The following is a 21249-nucleotide window of genomic DNA, read 5'->3' as shown; positions in this document are numbered from 1 at the left end:
TGCGTTTGCGGCTCTTGCTCAATCTATTAAACTGTCCGTATCTCAACCCACGAATTTTTCCTCAGTTTTACTCTTTGGATTCTCTCCCCCATCACAACAGGGGGAGTGAGCGAGTGGCTACGTGGTCCTAGCTGCCGGCTGGGGTTAAACCACGACAGCCCTTTTTGGCACCCAACGTGGGGCTGGAAGGGTTCAAGATAATGACAGATTTGATTGTAATGTGCTAGATTGAATTTATAGCTGTTATTGTTGTTTTATTAATTGGCAGGCTCCTGTGCTTGCTATGGGGTTTGCTCGCCTTACTGTAAATTAGAGTCTTGTATTCATTAATGCTTCTTGCTTTTGCTGTTTGCTATACTGCTGTACTGCTTATCATCTCCCTTTGCTGTGCCTGGGAACATTTTGATAACAGCAATGGCGATGCGCCTCGTATGGAGATGGCCAGGGCTGTTGTTTTCTGTGCTGTTGTACCGGACAGGCTGGAAACTCCAGTGTGAACTTGAGTTGAAACAACTGTGCAGACACTAAGGTCAGTGAAGAAGGAGGGGAAGGAGGTGCTTTAGGCGCCAGAGCAGATTCCCCTGCAGCCCATGGTGAAGACAAATATGTTCTTAGAATTAAAATTTTTTAGTGAACTTTTCTTCCAAATTTTAATCCACAAGCATTGTAACAGTGGACCACTATTTAAGAGAGGGGAAACATCTGTGGAAGAGATGCTTTTAGTGTTATTTCCAAATTTGGCCAGATAAGAAACCCTCAAAAACTTCACCTTCTCAATACATAGACTTACTGAATCTAAAATTTGCCAGGTTGCTGTCTCATGGATCATACATATACCTACGTAGTTCAAGAAGCTAATTTTGAAAATGCAAAGTGTTTTATAGTGCAAAATCTTTTGAAAAATCATACCTTCCGTGTCTCAAATTCACTAAGAGAATTTATGTATATTTTTGACTTTAAGTGCAATACACCTTAATTTCAAATACGATTCCACAAATGGAGAAATACCCACTCATCTTATATGGTGAGGGTAAAAAATGCTTGTATTAAAATTTAAAAACTGAATATACTCAAAGTTGTGAAACCTGCCAAGGAAATATGCAGAAAAATCACATATATTCCTTTCTTCTTTTTGAAATCAATCAGACACCATCTAACCAATTCACAAGAACATTGTAAACCACACTGCCCTGCACTGCATTGGATCTTCTTGGCCCCATCTGCAGGTTAGCTTTGCAGAATTTAAATGTACTGATTCACCAGAATATATCATCTTAAATTGCTGAATTTGTCAAGTATGATGAAAAAAAATGAGAAAACAATGAAACTGATTAAGGATTTCATTTCTACATATTTTCTTTCACAAAATACTCCCAGCCTTTTAAATAAAAAATATGTGGTCTTTACTTCATTACAAGCTGTGACTTTCTCAAAAATAGTTTGACCACACAAAGCATCTACTTTCTAATGGGATAACTGCCCAGGTTTAAGTGACAGTCAAATGCAATGCTTCCTTTTAGTAGCTAATTGGTTTAATGATTAAAAGTAACTTAGCTATATGTGTTTACTTACCTTTGAGGCACATTCTTGTAGTGTCCCCACTATGGGGGTTAAGATGTTTGCATGTGAACATTTGAGCCATCTAGCTAATAATGGAATACCACCAGCTTTACGGATTGCTTCTTTATTTTTGGTGCTTTTGCTGCAGCTCCAGAGTGCCAAAGCCCCACAGCGTGCTATTTCGGTTTCTTTTGCTTGGTATGATGTTAGACCGGTTGATCCCACTGAAACACATTCCAACAGCCCAACCTAAAAAAAAAATATGTTTTTTCATTATCTACAGGGAAGTTTGATATTATACTGCTTTTTAATGATGGTAAACATTACCACAAGAATCATGTATGCAACAAATGATGTATTTTTTTGACAAAAATATGCACATGACAAGGGTACAAATTTTTATGTCTGCCTACCAATCTCTTGATTCCTCCATGCTGCCTTACTGTCCTTCGTGCTCTTTTAAATCTAGCAACATTAGCAATTGTTTCAGCTGCCAAACATTTTAGATCTTTATCTGGAGAGTCCAGTATTTTCACCATGATCTCTAAGCCTCCAAGATCTGCAATGGCATGTCTGATCAGTGTATTTTGACTAATTTCCTTCAGGATTTTTAATGAACCAATCTAAATAATGGAAGATAACAGAAGTTAAACATTATTTCAGTATACATAAACAGAAACATTATTTTAAAAGCTGGGTTATCTAAAACATTTTATCTTTTAAATTTAATCTGAAGAAAAGAAGGAAACGGAAACCAAAAAATTGGGTTTTTTTCTAAAAAATCCTTGAAAATGAAAAAATACATAAATGAGAAAAGAAATAAATTAATTTTCTTTGTACTATATAACTTTGAAAATTGAAAAATATTCTAATAGAAAAGGCATATTCATTGCTCTATTTGACAAAGCTACTTACCTGACATTTAATTTCTTCTGTATCAAGTAAATTAATTAACACTTCAAGACATCCAATGTCTCTGATGGCCAACTGACAAGTTTCTTGAGCCAGATTGAAATCTCTCATTGAACACAATGCGATTACAGTAGCTGTTGGATTACCTCCCTAAAATAAAGCAAATAATTAACAAATGTGTAAAGTGCATTTAATATAAAACTTAATCTCTTCTACTACTACTAGTAAAACTACTTCTAAAGAAGAAACACATTAGATTATTTCGGTTCTGTGGTGTTAAATAATGCAGACATAGTAAGAAATTGAATTATTGATAAAGTTTGCAAATGGCATATAGATTGAAGTGAGAGTGAATAGCACAGGTGACAAATTACCAATATAGCTTGCTGACAATGGACTAGTAAATTAGGCAGTCAAGTATTGTGAGTTTTGTATGAGTGTTTGCAGACACCAGAAGAACACACAGTGAAGATGCAGACATTACAGAGAAGCCATCTGCATTCTTTGCATTGATGTTCACTCTGGAAGAAACTGAAGAGATTCCAACTGGAATCTTCCATTGTGGAGGACATTTCAGAGGTTTTTTCTGAAACTGAAGTCACTGTAGAAAGTTTTTATTAAAAAACCCTGACATTGTGAACAATAACAAATTGCCGTTATTAGACAGTATTCCACTGAATTACAAAGGAAACGGGGTAAAATAGTTGATTCAGTACAAGGGGCATGTATCGCCTTGCTTCAAACTGCCCTGTTAACAATGTCCTTGGAAACAACAAATATGATGGGAACTTTGAAAAGAGTTCAAGGGTTATCCAAGGCCTTTTAGCCAAATATCTGTTCTGGACAAATTGGTAGACTATAATAAAGAACAGAATTAGCAGACATCTGTAAACACGATATTCTTGCAACAATATGATATACTTAGAGTCACTATGGATCTATTAAGAGAAGTCCTACCTTACAAAACTTGCCAGGCTTGTGGCGACGGTGATCTAGTTGATATGTCTAACTGGACTCCATATGGATTTTGACAAAGTCCCTCCCTGATATCTTTTAAAGAAACTAAGCTACTATAGTACAAGAGGAAAGGTGATTGCATGGATTGAAAAGAATACCTAAAGGATAGGACACTGGGGATAAGAGCAAACAGTCAGTTCAATAAAGGGATGTGATTTAGTAGAGTTCCATGGATCTGTGTTGAAGTTGTGCAATTCAACATACTCATAAAAACCTTGAAAATGGAAGGACTTGTCATGTGACAAAGTTTGTTGATGATATTATGATTCAGGGTCAATTGTGACAAACTGCAAATGAACTTACTAAGACTAAGAGGGCGATAAAATAGCAAATGAGAAAATGAGAAGTGATGCACACCAGAAAAAACAATCCTAACTGCACAGGTGAAATGATAGGTTTTCAGTTGACCATTAAAAATTAGAAATGATATATTTGGGTTAGGGTAGATGGCAATCAAAAAACAAATGGAGAATTAGGATTTATTTGGAAAAAAATAGCAAACAGAGAATGTCACTACACCACTGTTTAAATCCATGGTTCACGTTCACCTTAAAAAAATCATCCAGTTCTGCAGCCTCAGTTTCAGGAAGGTTACTATAGCACTGGAAAAGTTTCAGAGAAGAGCAGCAAAGATAATCCAAGGTTTTTTCATTCTAGAAGAGCGATGCCTGAAGGGATACGATAGAGGTCTACAATGTTAGGGATGGCGTTGAGTGGGATATATAGGGATTGACTGTCCAATGTCTCTTTTAATACAGATATAATCTCTTTTAAGAATGAGGTATAATAGGATTCAGTTTAAAAAGAAATAAAGCGTGTTGGTTCTTCAAATGAGGCAACAGACTACTGGAACTAGTTGTGAAAGGATTCTGTGAAAGCTAAAAGATTGCACTGAAGGTCTATAAAAACATAAATATCTCATTTAATTTTCAACTCCCTAAGCTACAAACTGGTGGGGGCTAGAAAGCTGTGTGCTTGACCTGTTCTTACTTCACCCTGGGCATTCATTCATGGTGCTGGATTTCTTCTGCCTTGGTAGAATATGAACCGAGTTCCACGCTCCTATTAAGTTATGCAGTCAAGTTGTGGAAACCAGAGGTCAGGACATCTGGAGTGCATAAGATGAACTTTAACCGCAGAAAACTTCCATCCCAATTATCGTATCTCTCCTCCTGTTGCGGTCAGGTTATTGGGATACAACGTCTTTTGGTCTGCCCAATACAGTTTCTTTTATGTCTAAATTTAAGGTCATACACTTACAAATAATGAAACAGGATACAGCTCAATGTAGGAGTTCTACCCTGGATACCAGAGCATATAAGAAGATTGGGAATGTTGAATATGAATTTCAGATTACAGCATAACATTTGATTAAAAGGATGACTTTTGGGATGTATAAGTGAAAGTACTGAATAGGAACACAGGTATTATCTCATTTTAGGCACTTGTGCGTTAACTACTGAAATTCTGTCTTATTTTCCTTTTTACAGTTCTGGAAGGAAAGTGAAAATATGGAGATGATTCAGGGAAGAGAAATAAAAATCATTGTAAGCCTGGAAAATAGTTGTGTTATGACAGACATGAGAAGGACTATTCACTTTATTAAAAAGTAAATTAAGGTATGATTTATTCATAATGAATAAATAAACCCATGAGGAAGAGGAACGTGATCACAGAGAGCTCTACAGCCTAGCACAGAGGTTTGATGATTCGATGTTAAAGGTACTAAAATTTAGATTAGGAGTAAAGTGCAAGTTTTCCATTGTGTGTTTAATTATCCTTTGGAAGAAATAACTTAGAGTGATGGTAAGTTTTCCAGCAGCGGAAATTTTTCAGTCAAGATTGGATGTTTTTCTAAAAGATAAGCTCTATTTCAGTCACAGCTACTAGACTAAAAGCAAAAAAAAGTTCAAAGAATACACCCTGTGGTATGCAGAAAGTTAAACCATATGATAACAATGGATTCTTTTGAACCTGTAATATAGATTTACTATTAAGCAAATCAGGTATGAACCCAGCTGCGCAGAAATCAGGAGGGCTGAGCTACCATGTAGCTGCAACAGAAGCTGGAGTGCATGAGCAATGCCAACTGGTGCTAATGTGGAAGTTACAAGTTAGAGCACCCAGTAAATCAAACTACAGATCCACCTCCCACATGCCTCTCAATTCCAGGCAAGCTTTGGCTCCCATCCAGAGCTGAACTGTGTTGCGCAAGCCCATCTCTTTCAAATGACACTTTCGAAACTGTAAAGGACTTTGAGCCAACCCTTTCCAGAGGAAAATATTTTGCTCAACTGTGCGCATTATACTGAGATACAGAACACTGAAAAACTAAGTAATATTTGCTAATATGAAATAAGTAGGTCTAACACAAACATAGCATTTTGCAGCATGTCTTAAACGTAAACAGAAACAGTAAGACAAATACAGAAAAAAGTATTTCAATTTAACATACTCTTCAACAGATTTATCAACAGATTTATAGGTAAATGTAGTAGAGAGATATGTAGAGAATAAATAGAGATAATAATAAATAGAGATAAATCTAAAGGTAGAGGTAAATGTAGAGAATCACAAGTGAGAAAATACATCGAAAAGGAATATAAGAAAAATACTTGACAAAGTTTCAGATCAGTAACTAACATCAGACAAAACACTTCTACTAATCAGTGAAGTGTATGTGGATGGAGCTTCACAGATAATTTTTACTTAAATTTCTTTTAACAACAGATATCCACAGAATTTCCCCACAGAAAATTGATTAAATATAAAGGTAATTTTTTAAAATCTGTACCTTAGAGTGTCCTAAAGGAAGATTCCTAAATTTTTTTCATGTTACCCTTTTTTAATCATCATTATCATCTTGACTTCAGAAGAAAATGAAATGTGTCTAGCTTTAAGAACCTATTTTGACCTATTTTGCAAAATATGTCCTAAGGAATAAAATATCATAGCTATTTCTCAAATGTTTTTCTAGGGATATAGGAATATCAAACTCTAAATGATTTTTTTAAAAATCCATAAGATATGATACCAAAACTACAGAGAATATTCTCTACCTCAAAAGGATGAACAGCTGTCCTTTTATGAAGTTTGTGGTCTTTTCGTATAGCTTAGACTTTAAGATTTACTTTGCTTTGTATTATAAAAATTTTGCAACAGGTGTTTAAAGAGAAGACTTGTCTTTTTATTATTTTACATAAATGCAAGAAGTATATTGTTAACCTGACAAGCAATGTCTCTTCTTTTGAGGAATGCTTCTACAGTGAAACTACGTTTATACATAACATAGTCATTCACCATTCACTTATCTTACAGTATAATGGTTGGCATAAGACATTTAATACGGACCAGATTTTTAAAAAACAAATTTTAATTATCTTATATTAAATAAAAAATAGAACTGTATATAAAACATATATATGCATTTGATTTTTTCGGCTTCAAAAATGCACACACAACTTGAACTGTTTTTAAAGTAAACCCACAATAAAGTATTTTTCATATGTGCTGAAGCATCAGTTCTACAAAATAAGAAATATTACTGATGGTTTCAACAATTATTTTTTGTTTCTTGAAGTTGTCATTACACTAAGTCTTGCAATACTTACAGAACAGATTTTAACATGCATGGAACTAGTTACATCTCCATTAAGTTGATATAAAATCTGCATCATGTTGTTATACCATTTGAAATTTGATATGCTGGATGCAAAATAAATTCTACTGGCAGATCAACAATCAATTTTAAAGCTTGAAATTAAACACAGATTTAGTTTAAAATACGCCCCTCTTCCTATAACGTGGTATAATGTATATATCCACAAATTAAATGAAAATAAAACAGTATCACTGCTACATTATCAGTAAAACATCTTCTGTGCAATGTACGTGTAATGTTTCTATTATGACACTCAGAACTCACATCTGAGAAGTACAGAACTATCAAGAACATGTAGCAGACCTTGTCTTTTTTTTTTATTATTTTTAAGGTGCTTAACAGACCACTTTTATAATACAATAATCACAGATTAATCTAGTTAAAACTTTTAATGTACACATACAAAGGCAGCTGGTTTAGAAGACGGTAAGACTGCATATAAATTTGGTATCTCTGAGTACAATCTCACCTTCTGTGATGGGAGGAAGAAAATAAAAAGATCTCTGAGACTTCCCCATAAAATTTCCCTATTACATTAGGTCAGGGTGTGGATCCTGCCTTTATATTCTTTCTACAACTGAAAAGGACATTTCAGAAATGGTGAAAGCTACAGAGGCATCATGCAAAGGTTGCTGAATTATCTTTTCATTCTTGAAGATGTAAACCAAGATTTAAAGCAGAAAGAAATATTAGCCCAGCTAGTTTGACTGCCTTCACAATATACGTCATTAAGTTTTCATCCATTTATTTTTGTGTACCATGAAATAACTAGCATTTGACTGACACATACTTTGTATCTGTCTGAGGCATGACTTTGGACTTGATTTAAAGATGCCAAGAAATGGGAAATCTAAAGGGTAATAATCTTTACTGTTTAAATAATGAGCTTGCCTGAATTCACCACTGTTTTCAACACACTGAATATTTGGACTTCAGAACAAGACTCACTGCTTCCAAAACCAGTTTTACCAGTGCTGTATAACAATGTAAGCTTCCTTCCCTAAGCCTACTCACTGCTCCCGATTATGAAAAGGAGCATTCATTGCCTTTGTCCCAGAAGTACTGAGGAACTGTTCAGTTGCTTGCATGCTAACTTTTGAAGTTTTCAGAATAATGGTTTCCAGAAGACAGCCCCACGCTGTACAGGCATGTTCTGAATTTTGTGTTCTCATCTACTTAATTTTGCACCTGTGTATCGCAAAGCAGATTTGATCTGAATGGAGAAACCTCGCAAGCAATTCAGATCCACCTTTGACAGCCTGTACTGTTACTACACATAGTTCGCCATTTCTGTTTTTCAAGAGTGACTTCATATTCACATCCAGAACTCTGACAAAACTGTTGAATGGTGGTAGGTTTAGTCACCACTATACTAGAAACATCCTTATTTGGTCATGTTTCTTCAAATATCACTGTATGCATTGGTTAGTCCATTCTGAATGCACAGTAAGATACAAGACGCATAAACTTTTGGCTGCATCCAGGCCCCCTTTTCACTGGCTTGTTTAATGTCCTATCTTTCTCCATTTTAAAATCCTCAGGTCTTCAGAAATTCTTCCTTAGAATCTCATGGAGTGCTGGACGCTGATTCTGAAGTATTTAAGTACCTTCTGACACCTTCTAGCAGAAACACATTTCAATACAGCATGCCTCTCCCTCACCCCACTGCTCAAGGATCTCAAGTCATGGTAACTCCTCAACAATAGAAAGTGGTAGAAAATAGCTACCTACTTAGTCGCTGGTGCTAGTGTTTGTTAAAATTAGTATTTAAGGTCATCCAAAGGCTTCTTAAGTCACAAGAGATTTCCAGGGGGTGGAAAAAAACAATGCAGGGAAATATTTTAATACTCTTAAGCATTTCGCTTTTTTTCTCTGTAAGTTTGTAAAATGAATTTTACAGTGAAAAGAACTGGCAAAGATGGCTTTGTGCCTATTTTGCAGCCATCACCTCCTAAGGCAGCTGAAAAACATCTTGTTTCCAAATATAAGTCAGGGTAGTTTGAAGGCTGGGTGCCCAGGACGTTGCACAGGTACAATAATGTTTTTAAATGGCAGTGTATCAAATAACAACTAAATAAAAGCTAATTGGAGGCCAGAAATTCATCCATTGTTGTTATGTAAATTCAGGAAAACAGAAGGCATGATGTAATGGGACAGAAGGAAAGAGAAAGTTCCGAAGAGTCATTAGTGCTTTAAAAAATTACACAAAGAGTACAAAAGCATTCTCATTGAAGGTGAAGAACAGAAGTGTAGAAAGAGATGAATCAGGCAGAATCATGAGCTCGTCAATTAGCTGAAACTTGGCAAGCATAAAGAGAGTGAGAACACGATCAAGTAACTAAGAATGAAAATAAAAGAATAACACAAGCGTATAAAGACACAAACCAAAATACAACTACCAAGGGGGACACAAGCTGAAATCATCATTTAGTTTGATACTTCTATAATAATCAAGAGGAAGAAAACTGTTGACAGCAAGCTTTCAACAAGCACAACCAAGAAGGCTAAAAGCATTTTTTATGCACTAGTCTTTACTATGCTCTAGCAATGTATACTTAATGTCAATGATGATGCAGTAAACACTCTGTTTATGCTAAGCACATAGATAACTCAGATGTTTTCATACTAGCTGAGCTTCATGGAATTGCTCTATGGTACTAAGGGAATTGGCTGATGCCAAAGACGTTAGTTTGCAGAACTGCAGAAAATAATCTGGTGTTATCACAACATAGATATGACCTATCAATATCACAATTTTGTCAGAAAAAAAAAAATTTACAGAGAGGCTTATAACCAGATTTGTAAATTGTAAGATGCAAGAAATCATCCCTCTTCAGTGTGGCACTGATAAAACCACAGTGTAAGTACTACATCCATTCTAGGTATCATACTTCAAAAAAGATACTGACCAACTTGACAAAGACCAGTGGAGGATAGCAAAATATCTCAAAAGCATGATCTACACAGAAAAACTGAAGGAACTGGAGCTGTCTACTCTAGAGATCTAGAGATTAAGAGAATAAGAAGGTGGTTTAAAGAACAGCTATAAAGACAATGATCTGTTCTCCAGGTCCATTGTGGGTAAGAAAAGAAATAATGGGGTTAAATGGCATCAGGGCTGATTTATGCTAGGTATTAGAAAAACTTTTTTAATGGCAAGAATATTTTAATTTTTGAATATATTGCTTACAGTAGTTATGAAATCTCCATCACAGGAAAGAAAAGTGTGTCCAGAAGACACATAAAGAATTGATGCTGTTTTGGAGGCAAGCAGATGGAGTAAATGACCTCCTGAATTCTGCTCTTATTTTCTATTATTTATTTTTTGTGAACTTTTATGACTTTTAGTTTGTAAATATTAAATGTTTTTATTAGATATTTACTTCTCTAAAAAGAGATGATTGATTGATAACAGATAATAAGATCATAGATACAGATAATAGATAATAAAATATACAGGCTTCAGATTTCAATATCACATGGCCCATCCTTCCTAGTGAATACAAAGCTTTAAATTTTGAAAATGCTCTCAGTTCAGTAGGCTAGGAAAGATAGATACAAAATTTCCTTTAGAGTCATCTCTGGAAAGGGTAAACACCATTAAAGTTTTTGCAGATGATCTGCCAGCAGGCAGATACACCTATGGCATATCTAACCTGGCACACTCAACTTGATGGCATGCATTACCCTGTTCTTTTGCTTGAACCCTCTGACATCATCATATGTGGCACAATTATGCCACTTTGACTGATCTTCCTACAGCAAAGACCTGTACCAGAGTTCAGAATTGTCACAACGGACATGAGACAAAGGACGGTTTTATGAGAAAGGCACTGTACCTGGACTCAGAATAGTAGTGGTCCTTGAGTCCTTTGACAAAATTCCTGGCCTGATGCCTTTTCCCAGTATCTTTGTTCCCCACTTTCAACTGAAACCTGAAGGCATTATTGGAGTACAAGTAATAAAAGTGCTAACAAGACTATAAAGAAGACGATTCCAAATGTGTTGCCCAATTTGTGGTAAAGTGCACATGCATGCATGGAAAAATATAAACATTACAATAAAGTCATAGTGCATTTCAGTTTCCTGAGAGGAAGCAAGATTAAATAAAATGAAAATTATACATCTTTTGGCTCACAAAACCCCTCTATAGATAAGGTATCTATTTGGAGTTTTTAAATTATTTTTTTTAATTTGTGTTTTGATTTAGAGTGAATGTGACTGAATGCAACCAGAAAATGAAATTTTGTTTTACTTTGCATGGAAATGTCAAGGATTTTTTCCTTCTGTTTAGACCTATGGCTGAAATTTATTTTACCATAGTAAAACTTCATTTTATTTACCGTATGATTTAAATCTTGGATAGAGACCATAATGTGCATGTCTGTGATAGTATGCCAATGACTGAATAACAGGAAGGAAGATTGCTGTTTGTGACCAGTTTTGTCATTCTTGTGTATAAAAATACCCTACTTTTGATTATGAGTATATAGAACCTGCATGGCAATTACAATATACTTGAAAAACTTAAGACTGAACATACCAAGTCAATATATTTTTAGAAAATACTGAACAAACAAAGTAGTTTTATGTGATATTCAAAGAAAGTAGGTCAAATTATAGCAACCTTTATTGTTATACCAGAAATCATTTAATTAAAATTCATTAACAGAATGAAAAAACTCCTAGAAGAAAAACGTTGTTTAAGTGGAATCCCAGCCCAAAATATTATTAAAATATTGCCATTTTCATAAAACTAGAAAGCCAAAATGAGTAGTAAAGTATGAAACAGAATTCTTCACTTACACCTTTGTGACTTTTTGATTGTCTGTTTGATTCTCTCAAATCACAGATTATTTTGTAATTTTCTGCTGGAAAATACTTCAAAATTAAAAAAAAAATAAAGCTTTATGGAAGACTAAGTATTGCATAATATGTATATTTTGCATATATTGCATATGTATAATATGATTCAGTAAGGCAATTTTTCTATGCTAGTGAACCTCTAAACACTCAGTTTTGTTTTGGTTTAAATCCTAGTTCCAATTTTTCATTTTAGTTTATAAAACATACAAGCTGCAACTTGTTAAGAGATGAGTTATGGACGAGTATAACTGAGTTATGGAATAATTCCCTGCCCCATTTCCTGAATCTTCTGGCATTCTTTGGCTACAGCCTGGCAGTATGTAAACCATACAGATTAATATAACTAACGCCAGTGGAAAATCACAGGCATCACAAAATCACAAAATCCAAAGCATTCACAATGGACTAAAACCATGCACAGAAGTTGCCTGGTTTTAGTTGCAGATTAATATCTTGACCCTTCACAGTGGCAAAAGTGACATATATGTTATGACCCATACACAGTGAGTTTAAATTGTCACCATATTTTATGAAAATGAAAAGAAATAAGTTTCCAAACAAAAGAATAAATCTATTATTTTCTAAGTGAACCAGAAGATTTTGTTAGGCAACTGTCGATTCCCACTTGAAAACTCTCCCAAGACATGCATCCATTCTGTTCGCTTTCCTTTTCTGATTCACAGTAATTGGATTCTACTATAGAAGAGGTAAGAGTCAATGTAGTGCATGCACAAACATATGAACTTTTACTTCATTGGACTAGGAATAGTAGTAGAATGTTTTTCCCAGTAACTTATCAAACCTCAAACTTGGAGAGAAGTGAAATGCTGACCTAAAACCCACAGAAATCCTGGCCAAGATAATATATATCTTAACAGTGGAAGTTTATCTTCTTCTCATTTGTGAAAATTTCTGTTTAGGAGTGTATTTGTTCCCCAGTTGCATCTGGACAATTTTCTAGACAATAGACCACACTCTTTTCAATCCTAGATAAATTTGGGGAGAAAAATAAAAAGATTGTAATGTGGACAACAAACCCACAATGTCATTGTGATTTCTAGGTCAGATCACTGCAACAGAAGTTAATGTGGGATTTAATCTAATTGATCCATGAGAAATTACTCTTACTGTAAAATGTCACCATTCAAGAGAATGCGTGAGCACTGAGGTCATTCTGAATTTTAGCTCTGGCTTAGGTTTTAGTTACCACTGGCCACCTGTAGTACCTTTGCTAGCTGTATGGGAGTTCAGAACAGCTCATCTGGCAAAATGGCTTGAGGTAACCTTATTTACAGACTAAGTCTTAGATTGTCTCAAACTCACACCATAGTCTCCCAGTGACACTCCAGCATGAATGAACTCAGCTTCAGCTACCACCCTAGACTTCCTTTTCCCACCATGACAGGCTCTTTTAGCATATGCAAATTGCTTTATTTAATGCACAAACCATGAGCTTCCACCATTCTTTGTAAGAGAAGCCACTCTTCTTGGCACCATCTTATCTCTCCAGCAGTACAGTACCTTCAGCTGTCACTATCACCAACACAGATCGAGTCCCTGAACAGGTGGTTTACCACAGCATCCTTGACGACAGGACCATGTTTGTGAAAGTTACAGGCCACGCATTTCTTCAGCCCCAACTGAAAGAAGACTGCTCACTCATTTGTTTGGATCATGACATCCTGAATCTTGCTCACTGTCCTGCCCTCTCCTTCATATGAGGTTGCTCTGGAGAACAGAGACTTACACACTTGGTAAGTCACACAATAGGAGAGTTGTTCCATTCAACGCTCTCTGGTATTCAAACGCAAAGCTTCCTGCATGTCTACATCTGTGGCCAAAAGGTCAGACAACTCCCTCTAGAAATGGCCACACTAACTTCTACCATCAAGTAACGAACCGTTTTGGGTTCATAACTGTAACTGTAATAGTAACGTGCAATGTCATCATACGTATACTCAGCCTGCCTGATGAGCATCAGAAACATGGCCAATACCACTCACAGCTTGACAAAACAGCTTCAACCGTGAGGCGAAAGAAGATACTCATATTCCACCTTCCTGCCTGCTCTAAAGAGGTAGTAACTATGAATATAAAAAGACTAACCTCTTTGTAAGAACCCAGAGCTTGGAAGATCATCATGGACACTAAGATAGGATACAATGAGTGCATGCACCACACCCAAGCCTTCAGCATTTGTGTCTTCTTCAGGCATAGAGGACATCAGTGCTGGTAGGATACCTGTATTGTTGGTAAGGTGAAGCCTTCAGCTCTTGCAGACTGACTACAAAGCTATGTTCAGACATTTCATCCTGAGATGACTGATTTTATACAAATATCTGGATACTCTGTGTCCTGAACAAGGCTGGCTGCAGACTTGAAAACCAATGCAAGGCCAGCAAAGAGCCCTTTTATCAAGTTTAAGGGAATCAGGCCATGGCATTCAGGACTAACTTTATTCAATCTAAAACTGCTGCAGTCCTATACTGTCCTGTTGCTAGTGGGCTATCTCCTTAAATCTAAGCATTTGAGCCCAGTCACCTGCAAACATTTTTTTAATATAGGCTTCCACCTGACATTAGTCTTTATCCACTTTCTTTCCTCCCTTTCTGCCTTTAGTGTGACTGAAGTCACATGTGACGCCACATAAACCACAAGCCCTTGAGACAAACTTACCCTACAGTAATCCTTCAGTGGCCTTCAAAATGTCCCTTGGACATGAGCAGTGAACATTTAGGGCTTATGGTGTCCTTGAGCTATGCTTCTTTCCCAATTCCCTTCCATCCCATAAAGATGCCCTTTATGCTGCCTATGCAATCTCCCTCCTAAAAGACACCAACTAGCTAAAAGATACCAACTGAAGAAAAAATGTTCTTTCAGGAAAACTGCTAAATATAGCTAAATTTGTTTTGCAAGAAACAAGCAAACGAGCTCTCAGATGTATTATGTGCCAGTACAGATAGGTGAGAACAGCTAGTTGGCTAATATAGACTAAAGTAACTCAGAAGGCCAAGATATAAACTTAAAAGTGATTCTTGGGTAAAGAGAACAAAAATGCTGTTTCTCATAGAACAGTAAGTGAGTAACTTGGATTCATGTGATTCCGCAAAGAAAGGACATATGGATATTTTAGTGACCAGAAGGCAGATAAGGTCCTTTGCATCTGCATAGAAATTACCGGATTTTTTTACTTTGCTTTTCTGATTGCTCAGACAACATCAGTCTCAGTCAGATGTCACAAAATCTCCACATGTTGCTGTTTTTTTGGACAGCTAATTCTTACAAATTCCTTCCAGATGTTTACTCATGCTTTTTTTCAGAATCCAGATAGCCTCTCTCTTTGTTGACCAACATAATGTCAGAAGAACCACCCTACAAATGTGAGGATACTTTGCAGAGCTCCAAAGACAGTGCAGCATATGGTAATAAGAAGGTAAAGAGCTGTGCAAAGCCAGTAGCTCTGGTCTACTGAAACCCTTCTGAAGAACTAGAAGCAAGACAAACCTATAGAATGCTGATCACATGCCTATTGTCTATGTAAACAAATCTCAAGCACAACCACTAAGCTGGCTAGGCCAAAGTTAGAGCATAGGTATCTAGCAGATGCCCATCAACTAATTCTCCCATTAACTGAGTACCGCCAATTACTTTCTAAGGCTGTTACCAAAAGGTTGATCTTTACAAAGTACTCCAAGGAAAAAAGGCCAGAAAGAATGCAAACCCCTATTTCCAAATACATAAAGAATATGGAATAAGAGTAGGCTTTCAAAAGATTACTTCACATTACACTCACCGATGATTTCAAATGCAGAAGACTGTGTGGATGGGAATTATCTGTCTAAATCCACTTATCTACAGCCATCCTACATTCCCGACAATTAAGATCGAGTCATCTACAGCCATCCTACGTTCCTGTTAATTGAGATCAAGTCAACAATGAAGTTGAAAACATGATTCTTCTCACTGTGAATTAGATGCTTAAAATATCAGATGAATCACATCCTAATAGTGCCTATTTTTTCCACTGATCATAAAGGCAGCCTTGAATGCCCAGCTCAGCTACAAACACCTATTCTGTTTACATTTAGAGCTAGGTAAGATGAATCCCAATCTAAGTATTGCCTTTTATGTCTTGGCACTAGAACAAGGATACAACCCCCTCCCTTTCCTTTGGCCGCTTCATCTGTGGAAAATAAAGCACATTTTTTTTTAAAAAGAACACGCAGAAAATAGCAGGAAATGAGTATTGAATGAGAAAGAGAAAAGGGTCTAGGATTAAATTTTTAAAAAAACAACCTAGACAAACAGCACTGCTGGTTTTTAATTTAACATAGATACTTGTAAATCCTGACTACAGCCTTGGAGATCTGACGTATGCTGCCTGTAATACAGACGTACTACTGACCTTGTGTGACAGTGTTAGACCTGCCTAAGCAATTTTGATTTTGTCTAGCACTTGGCTCACAAAAAGAATAAAAGCTTCAATGTTATTACAGCTATTTTATTTTTATGGATCCAACTCATTTGGGAAACCAGTGGAAGTGAATCTGTGGATAAAATTTAATGAGGTTGAACTAGGAAGGACCTGTGCCTGTATAGACTACTGGAGAGCTAGCACACTGCTGAAGTTTCATAAGCACTGAGCAGGCCAAAAAGATGGTGTAATTTGAAACTAGCCAAAAAAGATTTTGCAAGAAAAACAAAATGATACCAACAGTTTATGAAAAACTAACAGAAAAATGTTCTTCAGAGAAATAAAACAAACTTAAAAACTGAGCTTAGTAAGAGCATAGGAAAAACAAATATAAATGAAGATATGGCTGAAGCACAGGCTTCTGAAATAACTCTGTGTACAGTAAGCTGTGATTCAATTGAGCCTAGATCCAATGTGGAACACATAAAACCAAAGAAGAATGCTGTTCTCACTTCTTAAAACTCTTGGTAGCTTTCAGACACAATCATACTCTAATTCTTTAGGAAAGCCAACAATTTGATTATCTGCTTCATGATTATAAAGCTGTAAGTCAGATTGATACAGCTGTGGCAATTTACAATTATTTTAGAGGTACAGTAGTTATGGTGTCAAAACCGTAGCTCCTTAATTTCATTACCTGCTTTTACAATACAACACAATCCTACAGAAAGAGGAGAATCAAACATCAGTTATTTTACATTATTTTCCTCAGCTCTTAATTTTTCACATACCATCTCTTCTCGGTTTTTGCTGAATTCCACTTTTTTTTCCTTTTTTTTCCTTTATTTCTATCTTGTCTTTCATCTAATCAGCTATGAAACTCTTCAGAATGTGTGACCCTCAGAACATTAATTAAACATCCACTACACAGAAATTCATGAGAGTTGGTGTTAATGGTCAAAAATCAACTGGCTGTTATAAATTTTATACGTCTCTTGTGATGAGGAATGATTGTACAGTATTTTGAGACTAGAGCTATGCAAGTGCTTCAGAGTTGCCAATTATAATAATAATTTGCAAGTTCACCGATTGCCAATATTTCCTACCCAGTAAATTTATCATAAAAAAAATTCTTTTTCATGATCAGCACTGGCTAGGTTGTTAAAAAATACATATCTTAACTACAAAATGCAATTTTCCCGTATTTTTATCCCCCTTTTTTTCAGTAACCACATTCTTTACTGAAATTAAAAAAAAAAAAATGCTGGCTAATACTAGAAGATGGGAACAAGAGATGTTCATGAACAGTGGAGAAGAGAGTAATATGAAGAGATTATGTGCCAAGGCTGACAGGTTAGCCAAACATGTGCCTAGAAATACTAGCAGGTGGCACATGATTATATCTCATACATTTGGCATTTTCTGAAAAATAACAGTCTACCACTTAACCAAAACACAGCAAAATTTGTTTTTCATCTTGATCTTTCAGTCCAGTTGAATAAGTTCCTTTATATTATCCCACCATATACTTTCATAAGGGAAAAGATTTATTGTTAGATATTCTACTAAGAAGGTTAGCAAAATTATCTGCAAAGTTGGTCAGTCCTGAAAACACAGTGGCAAAATTATTTTATATACGAAAATATTTTATATGCACTTAATATGCTTATTTTGTATTTAATAGCCAAAATAGAATTTCATGCAAGGCTTGCTAATCTGATATTATAAAGAAAAAACAGTTAACTCTTATCCAGAGATTGTGGAAAAAATAATATAATGTGCAATATATTTCTTACACAAATTAGATATTTTTGCTCCTGCTATTATATTCTAATATTTGCCTCTATTCCACATCTAGGGCCAGATTTCAGGTTTACAGATAAATTTCTTTGATAATTTTGCACACAAAAGTATTTCTAAGTTTGTTACATATCCGACCAAATTCATAACTTCTATGTTAATCATCTAAGTATCCAATTATAGTTGCAAAGTTCTACCCAGTAATTCTTCCTGCGAAAATGGAAACAGTCAAGAAACTGAGAGGTAGTTCCTCAGAATTTGTATCTGTAGTTCCCTGTGCAGTTTGGTGTTCAGGGACATCCATAAACACGAGAGATTTTAGACTTTTTCTATGACTACCACAAAACTTTTGAGCAGTATTACAATGTGTAAAACAAGTAAACAAACAATTGGTAGTTTAGTGGGTACACTGTAACACTAATACTGTTTTTCTTGTCTTACAAAATTTAAAGTTACTTTTGGTGTAGTTTCACTTTCAATGAATTTGTACTAAAAGACCCATTTTAATCCTTAGGCTAATATCTTCACAGCTCTTTTGAGGTCCTGCATTTTAGAATAGAACAGAATAAATTGTCTGCTAATCCCAAAATACAATTAATTTCTTAATCAATGCATAGTTTACAAAGCAGATTTAAATGTTTACAATAGGCACTAGTGTAATCTTAATAATTTGGAACGTTTTCAATACCGTTATAACTTATGAAAGCTATTCTTTCCATTACACACCTAAAAAATACTGTGTCTCTCCTCTATTTCATACAAATTTTGAGAAAAAACTACAAGCCACATGAATGTCTTTGCAAGTGCCATGAATTTATAATTGGTTCATATAAAAGAGTTGCTGTATACACCACCTGTTAAACCACAGGAGGGTTGAGGCTGCTGCACAATTTTCATTTGCACAAGAAAGTAATAATTTATTTTGAAAGGCTGGATGTTTTGGATTGCAAAATTTTATGAGGAAGATCCCTATTTTTCAGATATCTAAACTCTTAGACCTCAGATATGACACTTCTCATCTTAGAGATAAACTGTGACTGACTTTATATTAATGCATAGTAGGGAAGTGTGCAAGCAGTTTTTGACTGCCTCCTCCTTCCCCTACAAGTAGAGAAAAGTCACACTGCAAACCTTGCTTACAGAGTGCAAAAGAACTCCCCTCACACACGCAACTGCCATTTAAGATTTGGTCCTCAAATGTTCTGAAACAGGGTCCCAGATTCCATAATAGTTTGGACGTTCCTTGTCCACATTCCTACCTTTCATGCATACATGGACTTCCTACACCCTGATTTGCCCCAAGCCCCTAAAGTCCATCCTCCAGATATCTCCCTGTCTTTTCCTGGTGAATAATACTATCCAATACTGTTTATCAACAATGTCTACATGAACTTCTCATTTCAGATACTTCATCTTTTGGGACACAACAACCCCATGCAGCGCCACAGGATTGGGGCAGAGTGGCTGGAAAGCTGCCCGGCAACAAAGGTCCTGGGGGTGTTGGTGCACAGCCGGCTGAACATGAGCCAGCAGTGTGCCTAGGTGGCCAAGAAGGCCAACGGCATCCTAGCCTGTATCAGGAATAGTGTGGTGAGCAGGACTAGGGAAGTGATCATCCCCCTGTACTTGGCACTGGTGAGGCCCCTCCTCAAGTACCGTGTTCAGTTTTGGGCCCCTCACTACAAGAAAGACATTGAGGGGTTGGAGTGTGTCCAGAGAAGGGCTACAAAGCTGGTGAGGGGTTTGCAGGACAAGTCTTATGAGGAGCGACTGAGGGAACTGGGGTTGTTTAGCCTGGAGAAGAGGAGGCTGAAGGGAGACCTTATCGCTCTCTACAACTACCTGAAAGGAGGTTGTAGCCAGGTGGGGGCTGACCTCTTCTCCCTGGTGAAAAGCGATAGGATGAGAGGAAATGGATTCAAGTTATGTCAGGGGAGGTTTAGATTGGATATTAGGAAACATTTTTTCACTGAAAGGGGTATTAAATATTGGAATAGGCTGCCCAGGGAGGTGGGGGATTCGCCATCCCTGGAGGTGTTTAAAAAAAGGGTAGATGTGGTACTTAGGGACATGGTTTAGAAGTGTTTATCAGGGCAGGTTAATGTTTGGACTCGATGATCTTGAAGGCTCCTTTCATCCTCAGCAATTCTATGATTCTATGATTCTATCTTAGCTCCTGGCAGAGTCTCCCTGCATCTTTTCACTATTTCTGCATTTCTAACCTGTACCTTTCTTCCCCCAAGAATGCTAGTGCCCTCCATGTACAAAAGCTCAGCTGTGGATCCACTATTCCTTCCTGCAAGCCAACATGCAGCTGCATTTCCCTAACTGATCAATTTGAGCTTCCTGAGAATGGGAAATGCACTCTGCCTGTGGTGCAGCAGCCACGCTACATCCTCCTGGCTCAGCTGTACTCACACTGCAAAGGGGAAGGAGAAGGGATGGGCAGTAGATCTTGCCCAGCCAATACTCACTGCAACACACGCACTGTAAGAACTAGACCTACAGCTTTGATCCCTTAAGACTTTTCATTTACTTGACCCAATTGCCTAGAAATAACTGAGGACTTTTAGAGAGAGTTGGAGGGAAAGAAAAGGGAAGAGGCAAAGGACAGAAGCAATATTTCTGTATATTCCTGCCTCCCTGCTCTGCTTGCCATCTTTATGTAATACAAGGTAAATACAGAGGGTCTCCTGTCAGCTACAGAAATGTTGCTTGAACACAACACTCTTCCGAAGGTTCCATCAAAATGCAACTGTGGAACAGACCTGAATACACCCAGTGTATCCCACAGCTCTTTCAACCTTTTCTCTGTCCAGTCAATAAGATTTCACTGAGTCATGTGACAGATGTCCTCCCTTCCCAACCACCCACTGCAATGCACCACCAGCACACATGGGCACCTGGGCCATACTTGGGGCACATCCTTCCTAGCTCCTGCACAGCACCATAGCCTTTCTCCAGCTCCTGGACCTGGCACAAGATGCAAACAGCTGGGCAGAGACAGCAGGTTTGTCCA

General features: G+C 36.7%; 1 protein-coding gene across 1 annotated transcript in view; it reads right to left on the bottom strand.

Moving 5' to 3' along the window:
• ARMC4 (armadillo repeat containing 4) overlaps positions 1-21249 on the bottom strand; it is an 88084-nt gene that overhangs the window by 52555 nt on the left and 14280 nt on the right. The window contains exons 10-12 of the mRNA XM_009895131.1: positions 2476-2622; positions 1974-2183; positions 1573-1809 (exon numbers count right to left, since the gene is read on the bottom strand). Of these exons, the coding sequence (XP_009893433.1) occupies positions 1573-1809; positions 1974-2183; positions 2476-2622 (594 nt within the window). The remainder of the gene's footprint in view (positions 1-1572; positions 1810-1973; positions 2184-2475; positions 2623-21249) is intronic.

The sequence above is a fragment of the Charadrius vociferus genome, unplaced genomic scaffold (assembly GCF_000708025.1).
Source record: "Charadrius vociferus isolate BGI_N301 unplaced genomic scaffold, ASM70802v2 scaffold61, whole genome shotgun sequence".
NCBI classification, from domain to species: Eukaryota; Metazoa; Chordata; class Aves; order Charadriiformes; family Charadriidae; genus Charadrius; species Charadrius vociferus.
Note: the sequence above shows the minus strand (reverse complement) of the source record. Positions and strands in the feature narration are given on the sequence as shown.